Raw genomic sequence first — 17,132 nt, forward strand, 5'->3', positions numbered from 1 at the left:
AATCTTGTTATGAACTGAAGAGAATACAGGCAAATTTGCAACCCCTCTGTTTTGCTGTGTGAAATATTGAACGGTAAAACTTGCAGCCTGTCTTATTATCTGTTCGTTCTGAAGACGGCACAAACACCATTCAATTCCATGCTTGTGAATCCGTAGGAAGTTTTTGATATTCTGTATTCGGATACTTTTGTGTTAGAGTGTTCTTCTCTTTGATTTCGTATCCTATAAATTGTGGCACCCTAATAGTCCCGTATCTGATGGAAACGGAATTGTGATTGGGAATAAAGTGCCATGGACCCAAATAATAATAACTGGGTTTAATTATTTTGGAACGATGGTTTGGGCTCATTTAGTTATTATTTCTAGTGCCGGATTGTTACATTTGGTATCAGAGCCGGTTTACCGGCCGGAATTGTGAGGTGAACCTCACATCACTTAGTGATTTTGAGTTATATGTGTGATTGGGACGTGAAAACCTAAACAACGGCTATATATGTGATTGGACTGACGAGAACATCAAGGTCTAAACAAGGGGAGTCTGTGACACCCTAATAGTCTCCCATTGGCGGGAGCCTGTGATATCCCAATAGTCCTATAGGAACGGGACTATGATTGGGAATATTAGGTGCCATGGACTCTAATAATAGTAGCTGCGCTTAAGCACTTTAGGTTGGTGTTTTGGGTCGAACTAGTTATTATTGCTAGGGGCGGATCGTTACAGATACTTTATTCCCTTTTCTGGTATTGCTTTGTCTTATCATACCTGAAGTCTCATTTCAGTTTAAGTCAAAGTGCAATATTAAGGTAAAAGTGTATGGAACCCCTTCAAATGTAGGCCAGTTGGAATCGGACCACCAAATTTTATTATTATTATTTGTGCATTAACACCCCCTTCAACTCTCACTTGTTTTGATATAAATAATTTCGGTCAATTGAATTGGGAATTCGACTAAAATTGACTCTGTTCACTCTTGGTCCATTCCATTAATAGAAGACACAGTTATGCCAATTAATAAGTGAGAAACCTCAAAAACAAGTAAAAGTTGGATGGGTGTCAATGAAAAAGAAAAGAAAAGAAGACATACCTTGATTCATTTTCTTCTTCCTTCATTACCAGAGGTAGTAGATTTATCATTCCTACTCTGGCAGAGAATTTACTCGCTCTTCAAATTGAAATCAAATCCATGTATTCTCAAGTCAATTTTTGCAGCTCATCTTGCAAAGATAGTTGTGGTTGTTCTTCCTTCAATGATAAATGAAATCCATTTGTTTGATCAAACTACTGGTAACTTAAAACTCAGATTATGAATTGAGGAACATAACCCTCAAAAAGACATTATTAATGGATACATACAGTGATGTGGCAAATTGATGAAGATGCCCCACAAATGTATTTTTTGGTGGGAAAATGTTGGCCTATATTTAGAAGGTGTTTGTGCAATGGTTATTTCGCTCTTTATAGCTAAATAGTCTGTAATAGTTTGCAGTGTGGTTGGTTCATATACCGACTTTTGAGGATTATACACCCGAATTTGTTTATCTTGAGGGTGGTATATTTATACAAAATTTCTTTTGGAAGAGCTCCAAAATACAAGTTTAGATATCAAAATAAGAAGCTCTATTTTAAAACTTTTACTATAATAGTATGCTGATGGAGTGTTTTAAGAAAAGCTTTTAGCACTTACACGTGTTCAACTAATTAACCCTAGTAACTCTTAACAAGACTTTTATATGAAGAATTCTACAAACATAACAAAAAGGGGATTAAAAAAAGAAAATGAAAAACTTCTTGTCCACATCAAGGGTTTTTCACAAGTATTTCTGGTATATTTAGGTAGGTATAGGCCACAAGGTTTGCTTCCTCTTTGGAAAAACTTACTTTTCAAAGTACGACAATTCACATGTTAATTCTCAAAGTGCATGGAATTCCCATGGACTTTCTAGCTCCAAACAAAAGGAATGGAAAAATTTAAGTGAATGAACTAGCAGGTGGAGTAAAACTTATTAAGCTCTCCGAATCATCACCTGACATTACTAAATATACATATACCTAACTCAACTTGGCAAAATATACTAGACTTGCAGTTTTGTAGCTCTCATTCACTCTATTATGAGAAAGATGGTTAGATTATGAAGGTGAACAAGGATTGGGAGATAACCATTGGGGTGTGAGATGAAGTGGATTAATTCGAACTTGAGCCAAGTTCATGCGCGATCGATTGGATCGGGATTTCTCCTCGGATGCTTTATTATATTGTTGTTCTATTTCGCAACGTACGATCGATATGCGAGTTCTTTTGGTGCTGGTAAGTGTTCATCACTCAGTTTGTGTTCTGATAAATTGAAGCCTAGTAAGAGATATGACATGAGCTCCGAGTCTTTTATTCTTTTGAGGTGATTATTATATTGTGTTTTATCGAGTATAAGCGACTGAAATACCGTTCTCTAGCAGCTTGAGTTGTTGGAGAAACAACAGTCGATCTTTTCGCATAAAAAGGAGGTTCTGAGATCGTATTTTGCGAGACTCTCGTACTCCGATTTAATTAATTTCTCTTATATGATATTGTGATTCAAGTGTTGGCCTTATGGTCAAACTCCACCCACATATACGAGATAGTGTTGATTATAAAGGATAAAAAGCACCGTTCTCTAACAGCTCAAGTTGTTGGAGGAAAATAATAACCATTTTAACAAATTCTTTTGAATATTTTGTTGTAGTTAAGTGACTAATCTTGTAATTGGCTTGCAGTTGATTTTGAAGGACCATCAACTCACGCGAGTTCTAATCCTTCGGAAGAGAAGATAAGCTCGGAAAAATTAGGTAAGCCTGAGTTTTCAGTTATTGAGGTTGAATTTTAGTTATACTATTTCAAGCTTTAGATATCACTAGAATAGTACTAGGTCTGTGATGAATTGAGTAAGTACACTTATTTAATAAAAAATGCGCATGCAAGTGCGTGCAGGGCAAGGCTTGACAAATGCAGTTCGAGTAGAGCTTTTCCGGAAGCTTTAATTAAAGCTTGACAAATGCAGTTAGATTAGAGCTTTTTGAGAATCTTTAATTAAAGTTTCCACTAGTTGGAGACACAGGTGAAAGTTTCAAATTAGAGTTTCATCTTTCGAGTTTGGTCGATATTTCGGCTTCCTGCTTCGCCCAGAAGCTCCAGATACTTGCTCTCGAACTTTTTGACTTCTGCTTCTTGATTAGTATTGGTAAGCTGGACCAAATAGGCACAAATAAATAAAACGATAAAGTGATGAGATTTTTCAGATTCATGTTATATGTTATCCTCTTTCTCATCTGTCATACTGAGAGTCTGAATAAGTTGAAGCCTCAGAATAAAGAGGATGGATCAAAGAAAATTCATCAGTATCTAGCCAACCTACTGTTTTTTTTTTNTTCCTACTCTGGCAGAGAATTTACTCGCTCTTCGAATCGAAATCAAACCCATGTATTCTCAAGTCAATTTTTGCAGTTCATCTTGCAAAGATAGTTGTGGTTGTTCTTCCTTCAATGATAAATGAAGTCCATTTGTTTGATCAAACTACTTTTTTTTGAGAAAAAGATAGCATGCTACCCGCTTCATTCATTCAGAGAGTGAATTAAGCTACATGGGTGAGGCAGCGAGGCCTCAGGGGTGGTGAAAAAAAGAAGAAGACATTATTAATGTTTTTTATCATTATTAATGTTTGATCAAACTACTGGTAACTTAAAAACTCAGATTATGAATTGAGGAACATAACCCTCAAAAAGACATTATTAATGGATACATGAAGTGATGTGGCAAATTGATGAAGATGCCCAACAAATGTATTTTTTGGTGGGAAAATGTTGGCCTATAATTAGAAGGTGTTTGTGCAATGGTTATTTCGCTCTTTATAGCTAAATAGTCTGTAATGCTTTGCAGTGTGGTTGGTTCATATACCGACTTTTGAGGATTATACACTCGAATTTGTTTATCTTAAGGGTGATATATTATACAAAATTTCTTCTTTATGTTTTTGGAAGAGCTCCGAAATACAATTTTAGATATCAAAATAAAAAGCTATATTTTAAAACTTTTACTACAATAGGATGCTGATGGAGTGTTTTAAGAAAAAGTTTTTAGCACTTACACGTGTTCAACTAATTAACCCTAGTAACTCTTAACCACACTTTTATATGAATAATTCTACAAACGTAAACAAAGAAAGGGATTAAAAAAAAAAGATGAAAAACTTCTTGTCCACATCAAGGGTTTTTCATGTACAGGTTTTTCTGGTATATTTGGGTAGCTATAGGCCACAAGGTTTGCTTCCTCTTTGGAAAAACTTACATTTCATAGTACGGCAATTCACATGTTAATTCTCAAAGTGCATGGAATTCCATGGACTTTCTAGCTCCAAACAAAAGGAATGGAAAATTTTAAGTGAATGAACTAGCAGGTGTAGTAAAACTTATTAAGCTCTCCGAATCATCACCTGACATTACTAATATACATATGCCTAACTCAACTTGGAAAAATGTACTAGACTTGCACTTTTGTAGCTCTCAATCACTCTATTTATGAGAAAGATGGTTAGATTAAGAAGGTGAACAAGGATTGGGAGATAACCATTGGGTGTGAGATGAAGTGGATTAATAATTTGAACTTGGGCCAAGTTCATGCGCGATCGATTGGATCGGGATTTCTCCTCGGATGCTTTACTATATTGTTGTTCTATTTCACAACGTATGATCGATATGTGAGTCTAGGTGCTGGTAAGTGTTCATCACTCAGTTTGTATTCTGATTAATTGAAGCCTAGTAAGAGGTATGACATGAGCTACGAGTCTTTTATTCTTTTGAGGTGATTATTATGTTGAGTTTTATCGAGTATAAGCAGCTGAAATACCGTTCTCTAGCTGCTTGAGTTGTTGGAGAAACAACAGTCTTTTCGCATAAAAAGGAGGTTCTGAGATTGTATCACTGTAACAAAAACGGTCTATAGCGACACTTTTAAATGTCGGTATAGGTCAAAAAAGTGCTGCTGGCTAAATTTACCGACACTTTTGAAAAGTGTTACTATATGTGGGGTCGCTAGGTATATAGTGACAGTTAAAGAGTGTTGCTATAATCTAAAAGAGTGCTGCTAATCTACCAACATTTATTTAAGTATCTAGCAACCGTCAGAACTCTACCTCGTTGGCTGCGGTGGCGGAGGAGGACGAGAGGAAATGATCTTCGTCTAGGATTTCAGTCGATTAAGTGAGGGGAGAAGAAAAAATGATAATCGATTTTTTTTTTCTTTTTCTTTTCTTTTCTTTTCTGTTTGTAATCGGGCCGAATGGGCTAAGTGGAGTGGGATGAGTAGAGTACCCTTTTATTTTTAGTTGGATTGGACTTTATATTTAGTCATTAGTAGGATTTTTTTTAAGTTTTGGCATAAATGTGACACTTATACAAAAATGTCCTAAACATGTGTCGCTATAACCTAATTCTGTTATAGTGTATTTTGCGAGACTCTCCTACCCCGATTTAATTAATTTCTCTTATATGATATTATGATTCAAGTGTTGGCCTTATGGTCAAAATCCGCCCACATATAAGAGAGAGTGTTGATTATAAAAGATAAGAAGCACCGTTCTGTAGCAGCTCAAGTTGTTAGAGAACAAATTCTTTTGAATATTTTGTTGTAGTTACGTAACTAATCTTGTAATTGGCTTGCAGTTGATTTTGAAGGACCATCAACTCACGCGAGTTCTAATCCTTTGGAAGAGAAGATAAGCTCCGAAAAATTAGGTAAGCCTGAGTTTTCAAATCCTTCGGAAGAGAAGATAAGCTCCGAAAAATTAGGTAAGCCTGAGTTTTCAGTTATTGAGGTTGAATTTTAGTTATACTATTTCAAGCTTTAGATATCACTAGAATAGTACTAGGTCTGTGACGAATTGAGTAAGTACACTTATTTAATAAAAAATGCGCATGCAAGTGCGTGCTGGGCAAGGCTTGACAAATGCAGTTCGAGTAGAGCTTTTCCGGAAGCTTTAATTAAAGCTTGACAAATGCAATTAGAGTAGAGCTTTTTGAGAATCTTTAATTAAAGTTTCCACTAGTTGGAGACACAGGTGAAAGTTTCAAATTAGAGTTTCATCTTTCGAGTTTGGTCGATATTTCGGCTTCCTGTTTTAACTAGAAGCTCTAGATATACTTGCTCACGAAGCTTTGACTTCTGCTTGTCGATTAGTATTGGGAAGCTGGACCAAATAAGCACAAACCAATGAAAAGATGCAGTGATGAGATTTTTCAGATTCATGTTATATGTTATCGTCTTTCTCATCTGTCATACTGAGAGTCTGAATAAGTTGAAGCCTCAGAATAAAGAGGATGGATCAAAGAAAATTCATCAGTATCTAGCCAACCTACTGTTTTTTTTTTCTAAAAAAAATTACTTTGACCAATATATATATATCTAATATATGAGTATATGGGATCATGTTGTAGGTGGTGAACAGGTTGAAAATGTGAAGCCTCAGAAGAAACTAATCTGCAACTTCGCAGAACCAAGATCTGATGTGTGTGAAATGGACGGCGATGTTCGTATTCATGGCAATTTTTCTTCTATATACTTTATTAATTCCTTCGAGAGCGACACTTCAGTAACAAATGAGACTTGGCAAGTCAAGCCTTATGCTCGAAAACACGACCGCACGTTAATGGAAAGAATTCGAGAACTTACCATAGCATCTTCGCATGATCCTTTTGATGCCCCTACTTGCACCGTAAATCATAGCATCCCCGCCGTTGTATTTGCGACAGAAGGATATACCGGAAACTTCTACCATGACTTCACTGATGTACTGATTCCTCTCTTCATAACTTCTCGACAGTTCGATGGTGAAGTTCAATTCCTTATATCACAAATGCATATCTGGTGGGTTCACAAATATGAAAGGATTTTTAAGAAGCTCTCGAACTACGAAGTTATCGATCTCGGTAAAGAAGTTAAAGTTCATTGTTATCCTCATGCAATTGTAGGCCTACACAGCCACAAGCCTTTAAGCATCGAGCCCTCACGAGCTCCGAATAACTATTCCATGGTCGACTTCGCAAAGTTCATGCGGACGGCCTACGCTCTAGATCGGGATTCACCGATAAGTTTGCGCGAAAACCCTAGAACCAACAAGCCAAGGCTTTTGATCATAGCAAGGAATCGCACTCGGCAGCTAGTAAATGCTGACGAAGTTGCTCGAATGGCGGACGGGCTAGGGTTCGAAGTTGTCATCGAGGAGGCCTCGTTCTTCAGAACGGTGGCGCAGTTTGCGCAGATCGTGAACTCGTGTGATGTGATGATGGGTGTTCATGGCGCGGGCCTCACCAACTCTATCTTCCTTCCTACTAATGGAGTGCTCATACAAGTAGTCCCATTTGGTATGCTTGAGGGCGCGAGTATGGCGGACTTTGGGATACCTGCAGGGGACATGAAGTTAAAATACTTGCAATATAGCATAAGTGAAGAGGAGAGCACTCTCATAGAGCTTTATCCAAGGGACCACCCTGTGCTTAAAGACCCCAAGTCATTGCACAAGCAAGGATGGTCAGTCTTGAGCAAAATATACTTGCGTCAGCAAAATGTGAGGCTTAATGTCACAAGGTTTAGGCCTGTTTTAGTGGAAGCTATGGGGCTTCTTAATTAGTCAATAGCAATAATGCTATGGTTTGATGTGTTTATGGGGTGTGTACAAGCAATTTGAGTTAGACAAAGGAGTTTACTTGGTTTAATGTGTGATTTTTATCAACTTATAAAGATTAAAAATTAATAATTACATCACTTGTGTGTTATTCTTTCTTTTTTAAAACAAATAAAAGCTGAAATCTCTCTCTCTCTCCTCTAGAGCACAAACTTGTAAATTTCATGTAATACTCCAAGTGAAACATGAAAACATAATGAAGTTGGGAAAGCATTGAATCATGTAAACCTAATGGAGGTTCGAATTCAAGGAACTACATAGAATTTGTGAAGGCCTTAATTGTCACGCCTCGGGACCCAGTGGAAGCCCGTCCGGTGCGTGTCCAGACTCGCCATATGCCTACAACATATAAGGCGTTTACAACAAAGCGATAATTAAAACAAAGATAAACGAGTATCTAGAGTTATCAGAGCATGAGTATAACTAGATTCTAATAGCAAGTGGATAAAAGAACTAAACAACTAACATAAACCATAAAGGTAAATATATCAAGATTCCGAATACAAGTGCTAGATATACAAAAGTGGTGGTTTCTATATAAGATACAAAACTCTCAACCTCTCCAAGTAAAAAATAAAAAGAGAGGTGAACCACCTAATAGCAAAACCCTCGCAACTAGCTAGTAGCGACACCCTTACCGCGGTCCCTAGCCTCTCCCGGTGTGGAAGGCTCTGTAACACAAACAACAAAACAGGAGGCGTGAGAACTATTAAACAATAGTTCCCAGTGGGTAAGCCGCCGACATTAGCGAAATACACCACTAGGTTATGGAGACATAAGTAGTAAGTTCTAACATTTAATTAAAATGAACAACATGTATGCTAAAGCATGAAATAAACTTACTAAACTACTATGCCTCTACTTAGCATGAATTCTGCAAGAATATGAGCTATTCTAACATGAATGAGCATGTATGTAAATAGCATAATGTCCACGAGTACAACTAGTAGAATGTCAACATTTACTAAATAGTCTAATGTCACATTGCATTTAAGTTCAATATTGTTCCAATCATATAGGACATACACAAGGGTAGTTCGGCTTGCGCCGTGCCTAATGGCCCCGTGGTGGTCAACATTCCCACCCTAGGAATGAGCCTCCCCCACGACATCCCATTTCAGCGTCCAATCCCGCACGGGCGAACTTATGTCGCGATGGCTATCTCCGGAGTGCCGGCTTGTGGGGAGCGACCCTCACAAGCATGTGCGAATGAGCACAATGACAAGCAAGGGTAATCATCCTTCTCAAGTCCAATGTCATCATGTTTAAAACATGGTATAAAGGCTAATGTCCCAACGGCCTATTACTATGTCATCAAGTACATGTTTAACTATTTGCTAAGTTGAATGCCACTTTATGACATTTAATGTCCACTATGTCAAGCATGAGTTTTATGTCCAATAGCATATTATACTTATCATTTTCACTATATGAAACATGATTTTAAGCCATATAGAAGAATGCTATTCGGGATTTTTAGTGCAATAGTCTTCTCCTAAAATTTTATCCTAAAAAAAGACCTGTTAAATTTTTATTTGTAAATATAGTCCTATAAAAACGGTAAATGATTCACCGCTTTTAAAAGCGGTGAACCATTTACCGCTTTCTTTCTTTTTTTTACTTCTTTCTATATTTCTACGATGGTAAAAGTGGTGAATGGTTCACAGTTTTTATTCTTTTTCTACTCTAAAAAAGAAGTTATGAATGCGGTGAATCATTCACCGCATTTAGAGGTCTATTTTTATAATTAATTTTTTTAAAAAACTATTTTTATATAATTATAAAAATTGATAGGATTATTTATAAAAAAAATTCACGCTATTCACTTGCATGAATACTATATACAAATCTCTCTACTACATAGAGGTAGAATATCATGATACATAACATATATATTTTAAGCATTCTAAAATTCATATATACCCTATCTAGCATGAATATGCATGTATTTTTATTTTACAATAAGAAATATAACATAGGGGGAATTCACCCATTTCGGTGAGGTCAAACCCACCAAGAACTCCTCGGATTCCCTTCGTTTGTGCCAACGAAGATGTCTACTAGTCTCCTAACTTCTTAAAGAAAATTCTAGGAGGGTTAGACGAAATGAACGAACACTTCACGTGTTCATCTTTAACCAACCGAAGAATATGGCAAAACTTACCTAAAATGGTAGAAAAAATCCTCCTAAAATTCAAATGGAAGATAGAGCCCTTCAAAATCAACCCTAAGGAAGGTTCTACACCTATCAATTAGGTCTCAAAATCTACAAATCAAAAACCTCCAAATAAACCCTAGATTTCTCATTTCTAGGTTTCAATACAAAAATCCGCCAAAAACATGATCTAAAGGGAAGATCAAAGCTACTAACCTCTCTTGATGCTCCAAATCTAGTTAGCAAGGTGCTAAGGTTGAAGATCTCTCCTCCAACAAGCTCCAAACAAAGCTCTAATGCTTCTCCAATGGTGGAAACCTAACATGAAGCAAAGAGGAGAGGAAATGAGAGATCAAACTAAGCTAAAACCATAAAAAGGGAGAAAAACCACGGGAGAGGGCTCCCACCTGTGATCTCCACGAACTAGGGCTCAAAAGAGCTCTCCAAAGGCTGTGAGGGGGTTATATAGAGTTGTAACAATCTCAAAAACACCCATCAACAACGCACAGTCTGCACTGCACTGCGTATCGATGATACGGGATTGGGTACCGGTACCAGGCAGCAGCACGCGCAAACCCGAGTCTCGGGTCAGTGAGAAAATGCACGGGGTACCGGTACCATCGCGATGCAGTACCGGTACCAGGTCCAGTACCGGTACCAAGCCGATGCGGTACTGGTACTCTGTCCTGCAGAGTTGAACCCGAGAGCAGACCAAATTCTTTATTTTAGAGACTTTGGTGCTAAGTTTTAAACCTCACTCCTTGGAATGCGAGTCATAGATCGGAACATAGTCAACGACCCTCCAGAATACCTGGAACAACTCGGAATACAGATCAAATACTCGAACCTTGCAATTTGCTAAAATTCAGTGTGTTACATTCTCCCCTCCTAAAAAGGAGTTTCGTCTGCGAAACTAGAAGCAGGTTACCTCAAGATTCCATCTGAAAAAGAGAGGGATAGTATTCCTGCAGTGCGCTCTCTAACTCCCACGTGGCCTCGCGTTTATCGTGGTTGCTCCAAAGGACCTTCACATAAGGAATATCGCGATTGCGAAGCTTCTTCACCTCGCGGGCCAAAATCCTCACCGGTTGCTCTTCAAAGCTTAAATCATCCCTCAATTCCAACGGGATAATATCCAAAACGTGAGACGGATCGAAAATGTACTTCCGAATGACCGATACATGAATGACATTGTGCACTCCCGATAGGTTCGGCGGTAGAGCAAGTCGATATGCTACCGGGCCTACACGCTCCAAAATCTCATACGGTCCAATAAAACGGGGACTCAACTTACCCCCAATACCAAATCTTCTAACTTCCTTTGTCGGCGAGACCTTCAAGAATACATGATATACAACTTGGAATTCCAAATCTCGTCGACGCTTATCTGCATAACTGCTCTGTCTACTCTGAGCAGTTAGCAAACGCTCTCAAGCAATGCGAACTTTATCCTCAGCTTCTTGAAGCACATTGGGGCCTAAAGCCAATCTCTCGCCAACTTAATTCCAATGAAGTGGAGATCTACACTTCCGTCCATAAAGTGCTTCGAAGGGTGCCATCTTGATGCTTGCTTGATAACTATTATTATAAGCGAACTCCGCCATTGGTAAGTGCTGTGACCATCCTCCCTGGAAGTCTATCACGCAAGCTTGAAGCATATCCTCCAGAGTCTGAATAGTGCGCTCAGATTGTCCATCACTCTAAGGGTGGAAAGCCGTGCTGAAATTCAATCGAGTGCCTAAGGCGTCCTGCAGACTCCTCCAAAAGTGAGATACAAATCTAGGATCTCGATCAGATACTATAGAAGTAGGCACTCCATGAAGCCGCACAATCTCATCCAGGTACACTTGTGCGAGCTTCTCACCTGTCCAAATCGTGTGAATAGGTATAAAATGAGCCGATTTAGTCAACCTATCCACGATCACCCTAATAGCATCATGCCCGGCATGAGAGCGGGACAATCCCATAACAAAGTCTATGGCGGTGTTCTCCCACTTCCAAACGGGAATCGGCAAGCTCTGAAGTTTTACCGCGGGTAGGCGGTGCTCCGCTTTTACTTGTTGACAAGTTAAACATCGAGCTACAAACTCGCCAACATCCTTTTTCATTTCGGGCCACCAATAAAGTAACTTCAAATCCTTGTACACCTTGGTGCCTTCCGGATGTATAGCATAAGGTGCACGGTGAGTTTCAAGAAGAATATCCTCCTTAATTCCGGGTTCCGCCGGTATACAAATCCGTCCACAGAAATGCAGCAACCCTTGGTCATCCACAAGGAAATCATTGGTGTAATCATCAACCATCTTAGCTCGAATCTTTTGCAACTCCACATCATGAACTTGCTATTTTTTAATCCTTTCCAATAATGTCGGCTGTACAACCAATGCCATCAATCTCAAGGGTGTATCAGAAGCCACCATTGTTTGCCACCACGAATGACGCACCTCGCATGATCGATGGATCTTGGCTGTGGGGTAGTATTCATGATTCATATTAGTACGTATATGGATATTAGGTATTGCTGGTCCATGACTTCCAATAAATGCAAGCATCTACTGTTAATTACCCCTGTGGTATTAGGGCACCTTCGATTAAGAGACCCTTATAGGTGGGATGTGATGAATTATATCTTGATTTATTGAATCCTAAGTAAATGTATTAGGATTCAGTTGGATTTGAGGTTGACTAGGTCCTAAATATGTGTTAAGACCTAGTCGATATTAAACTCTATGTATTAGAGTCTAATTGGCTCTAAGTATATGTCTTAGAGTCCGATTATATTCACCTTGGTTGTATATTCCAATGTGGAGATGTGACCAAATCCCAAGTATATGTATTAAGGTAGGTCGGATTTGACATTACTCGAAAGTAGAGAGTGGCTAATTCCTGAGTGTATGTATCTGGATTAATCGAGTTTAACATATTTTCCCACTCTAGTTATAAGTGCTAGAGTGAGGATCTGACTAAGCCCTAAGGTATTGCGTTAGGGTCGTCGGATTTGATTTGCATGAGCTCTAAGTATATGTATTAGAGTTCGATCGGGTAAGGGTTTCACTCTAGGTAGATGTGCTAGAGCAAAAAAGGCTGACTAGACTCCAAGTGTATGTGGTAGGATTAGCCGAGCTTGGTTTGACTTCTACTCTAGGTATATATGCTAGAGTAAAAGGTTGACTAGACCCTAAGGATATGTGTTAGGGTTAGTCGGATGAATTCTAAGTATATGTGTTAGAGTTCGAATGAACTTGATATATGTTTTTGACTGAATTCTAAGTGTATAGCTTAGAACTCTGTCGATTTGGAGATGGTTTTGCCTTAGTATATGTGCTAAGGCTGGTGGGGTTGACTTAACCCTAAATACATGTATTACGGGTAGTCGATATTTGATTTTTACTCTAGGTATATATGCTAGAGTAAAAAGGTTCATGATGAACTTGGTATGCATGGTTCATGACATTTGGGTATTGGTGTATAGAATTTGAGGATGATTTGGTTCATGGGATGTACGAGATTTGGTTCATGGGATGTGATGTATGGTTCATGAGTTTTATGACTCATAGGGTTTGATGTATGGTTCATGTATTTAGTTCATAAATTTGGGTATGGTTTACGGGATTGGGTTCATGAACTTGATGTACGGTTCATGAGGTTTGGTTTATGGTTCATGAACTTGGTGTATGGTTCATGAGGTTTGGTTTATGGTTCATGAACTTGGTTTATGGACTTGGTTCATGGTTCATGAACTTGATTTATTTGGTTCATGAACTCAGTTTATGGTTCATGAGGTTTGGACGAGGTTCGGTATGTGGTTCATGGTTTTTGGTTTATGAACTTGGATATGGTTCATGAACTTGGTTTATGGACTTGGTTCATGGTTCATAAACTTGGTTCATTTGGTTCATGAACTTGGTTTATGGTTCATGAGGTTAGGCATTTGGAATTTGGTTCATGAACTTGGATATGGTTCATGGATTTGGTTTATGGACTTCAGGTTCATGGGATTTGGCTTATGAACTTGGGTATGGTTCGTGGTGTTTGGTTCACGACTTGGGTAAGCTTCATGAACTTGGTTCATGGTTCATGGTTTATGAGTTTTGGTTCATGAGACTTGATTCATAAACTTGGGTATGGTTCATGGTGTTTGAGGTTTGGGTCATGAACTTGGCTCATGATTCAAGAAATTTGGGTTCTATTTATGATTGGATTTGGATTTAGGGCTATTTGTAGACCGGATTGGATTTGAGTTTGGGTTTTTATTTGTCGACTTGATTTGGGTTTTGGGTTTGGTTTTATTTGTGGACTTGATTTGGGTTTAGGTTTTTTGGGTTTAGGTTTTGGTTTTGAGTTTTTATTTGTGGACTTGGGTTGGGTTTGGGTTTTATGGGTTTAGGTTTGGGTTTTGGATTTTGATTGGATTTGATTTGGGTTTGGGTTTTTCGGTTTCGGTTTTATTTGTGGACTTGGATTTGATTTTGGGTCCTTATATGGATTTGGTATAGATTTGGGTTCGGGTTTGGATTTTATTTGTAGACTGGATTGGATTATGGTTTTGGGTTTAGGTTTGGGTTTTGGGTTTGGATTTGGATTTGGTTTTGGGTTTGGATTTGGGTTTTGGTTTTATTTGTGGACATGATTTGGGTATGGTTTTGGGTTTTATTTGTGGAATTGGTTTTCTTTTCAATTCTATTTCGGGTCCGAAAAAATTCTCTTTTGATTTTGCAATTCGATTTAGGGTCCGAAGAAATCCCCTTTTTGATTTTGCAATTCGATTTAGGGTCCGAAGAAATCCCCTTTTGATTTTGCAATTTGATTTGCGGTCCGAAGAAATTTTCTTTTAATTTTGTAATTTGATTTGGGGTCCGAAGAAATTTTCTTTTTGATTTTAATTTGATTTGGGGTTCGAAGAAATCCTCTTTTGATTTCAATTTGATTTGGTGTCCGAAGAAATTTCCTTTTTGATTCTAATTTGATTTAGGGTCCGAAGAAATTTTCTTTTGATTTCGATTTGACTTGAGGTCCGAAGAAATCCCCTTTTTGATTCTAATTTGATTTGGGGTCCGAAGAAATCCCCTTTTTGATTCTAATTTGACTTGGGGTCCGAATAAATCTTTGTTTTGATCTTGATTTGGAGTCCGAAGAAATTTCCGTTTGATTTTGATTTGGGGTCCGAAGAAATTCCCGTTTTGATCTCGATTCGGGGTCCGAAGAAATTCCCGTTTGATCTCGATTTGGGGTCCGAAGAAATCCCCGCTTGATTTCGATTGATTTGGGGTTCGAAGAAATCCCCGCTTGATTTCGATTTGATTTGGGGTCCGAAAATATCCCCCTTTTGATTCTAATTTGATTTGGGGTCCGAAGAAATCCCTCTTTTGATTTTAATTTGATTTGGGGTTCGAAGAAATTCCCGTTTTGATCTTGATTTGAGGTCCGAAGAAATCCCCGTTTTGATCTCAATTTGGGGTCCGAAGAAATTCCCGTTTTGATCTCGATTTGGCTTGAATCTTAGCTGGTTTGAAAGTTTTGTGGATTGATTCAATGTTCTCGAAAGGGATTGAAGGGTCCGAAGAAACGGAGAATCTTTGATTCCCTTCCCCTCTTTTTTCGAAAACACCGAACTGGTAAGGTTGGATATGACGGCGACGAAGATGATGATGGTGGCATAGATCTTAACGGCCGGCAGATTTGATTTGACATTTTCAAAAGATGCTAAAGGGGCCGAAGAAACGGGGAATCAAAGATTCCCCTCCCCTCTTCTTTTGAAAATATCAAACCGGCGATGCTGGAGATGACGTCGGTGAAGATGATGACGGTGGCACGGATCTGTTCGGCCGGCGGATTTGGTTCGATATTTTCAAAAGATGTTGAAGGGTTCGAAGAAATGGGGAATCGAAGATTCCCCTCTCCTTTTCTTTCGAAAATATTAAATCGGCGATGCTGGAGATGACGTCGGTGAAGATGATGACGGTGGCGCGGATCTATTCGGCCGGCGGATTTGGTTTGATATTTTCAAAAGAGATTGAAGGGTCCGAAGAAACGAGAAATCTTTGATTCCCCTCCCCTTTTCTTTCGAAAATACCAAACCGTCGATGCTGAAGGTGGTCGCGGCAATGTAGATCACCAATTCCATCAATTAACGGCTTCGAATGGGGTATTGAGAGGTCCGAAGAAACGGGAAGCCATTGGCTCCCGTCCACTCTCCTATCGAAGTCGTCTAAATGGTGTGGATGACTACTGTAGCAGGACCTAAAAAAATGAAAAAGAAAAAGAGGGGGAGAAAAGAGATCTTTTTTTTTTTAAAAATTTTTTTGATATGTTTTATTATATATTTTTTTTCTTTCTTGTTTCTTTTTTTTTTTTTTTTTAAACCTGTTGATCAGATGACGGATTGGATGAAGCGGCTCGACGATCTCTCATCCTTTCTGCAGCTCGGCGATCTCTCCTCCTTTAAATTTTTTTGTACGTAGGAACGTGTGTAGCAAGGGTGGAAATAATATTATCTCTCATCTTTTTATTGTAATCTCTCTCTGTATCGCTATCGTCTCCCTCTATCTATTTGTTCTCTCCTCTTTTTGTATTGTCCCCCGTATTGAATTTTATTCTCATATTTATAGTAGAAGGGGTGGCGAGAGATATTTTGAAGAGTCGGTTAGAAATTCGAAATTCGAAATCAAATTTTGAATCGGTTGTTGGATGGATAGGTATTCAAAATTCGAATGGATGTGGTTGGTTGGAAGATATTTTGGGAGTTGGTTGGGGATTCGAAATTCGAAATCGGTTGTTGTGGTTGGTTCGAAGATATTTTGGGGGTTGGTTGGGGATTCGAAATTCGAAATCGAATTTTGAATCGGCTGTGATTGGTTGGAAGATTTTTTGGGAGTTGGTTGGGAATTCAAAATTCGAAATCGAATTTTGAATATGTTGTGATTTGTTGGAAGATATTTTAGGAGTTGGTTGGGAATTCGAAATTCGAAATCGAATTTTGAATCGATTGTGATTTGAAATTGAATGTCGAATGGGGTTGTTAGGATAACAGATATTTTTTAATTGGATATTGGATTTTAGAATGTGGATATGAGCCGTCATTGATTGGGCCCACTTTAATGAAATTTGTTGGGCACAAATAATAGTATTCAATGGGCTGAAATGAGGTCCGAATTATTGTATAGGCCTAAAATTTTAACGGACTTTAATGAGGCCTACCAACTCACATTCATGAATGGGCCTATTGTAGATTTAAATTATTATTGCCCCTTTTTTTTTTTTTTTTAAAACT

The 17,132-nt window shown here is 38.4% G+C and overlaps 1 protein-coding gene across 2 annotated transcripts; it reads left to right on the forward strand.

Moving 5' to 3' along the window:
- On the forward strand, positions 113 to 7,738 carry LOC109716071 (protein O-linked-mannose beta-1,4-N-acetylglucosaminyltransferase 2-like). Of its 2 annotated transcripts, XM_020241362.1 has the most exons (3): positions 113 to 2,306; positions 2,750 to 2,821; positions 6,461 to 7,738. In XM_020241362.1, exons 1-3 carry the CDS (start codon positions 2,174 to 2,176, stop codon positions 7,651 to 7,653), a joined length of 1,398 nt encoding a protein of 465 aa, XP_020096951.1. In that variant the 5' UTR covers positions 113 to 2,173; the 3' UTR covers positions 7,654 to 7,738. The 2 variants fall into 2 exon arrangements, with proteins under 2 accessions (XP_020096951.1, XP_020096952.1); XM_020241363.1 differs by lacking the exons at positions 113 to 2,306; positions 2,750 to 2,821 and adding an exon at positions 6,329 to 6,365.

This window comes from Ananas comosus, linkage group 10 (assembly GCF_001540865.1).
Source record: "Ananas comosus cultivar F153 linkage group 10, ASM154086v1, whole genome shotgun sequence".
Lineage (NCBI taxonomy): Eukaryota > Viridiplantae > Streptophyta > Magnoliopsida > Poales > Bromeliaceae > Ananas > Ananas comosus.

Bases quoted from the DNA above. Each gene is read 5' to 3' on its own strand.
- LOC109716071 (XM_020241362.1), top strand. From the start codon at position 2,174: ATGAAGTGGATTAATTCGAACTTGAGCCAAGTTCATGCGCGATCGATT. The intron at 2,307-2,749 runs GTAAGTGTTCAT...ATTGGCTTGCAG, and splicing joins TGCGAGTTCTTTTGGTGCTG to TTGATTTTGAAGGACCATCA. The intron at 2,822-6,460 runs GTAAGCCTGAGT...ATCATGTTGTAG, and splicing joins GATAAGCTCGGAAAAATTAG to GTGGTGAACAGGTTGAAAAT.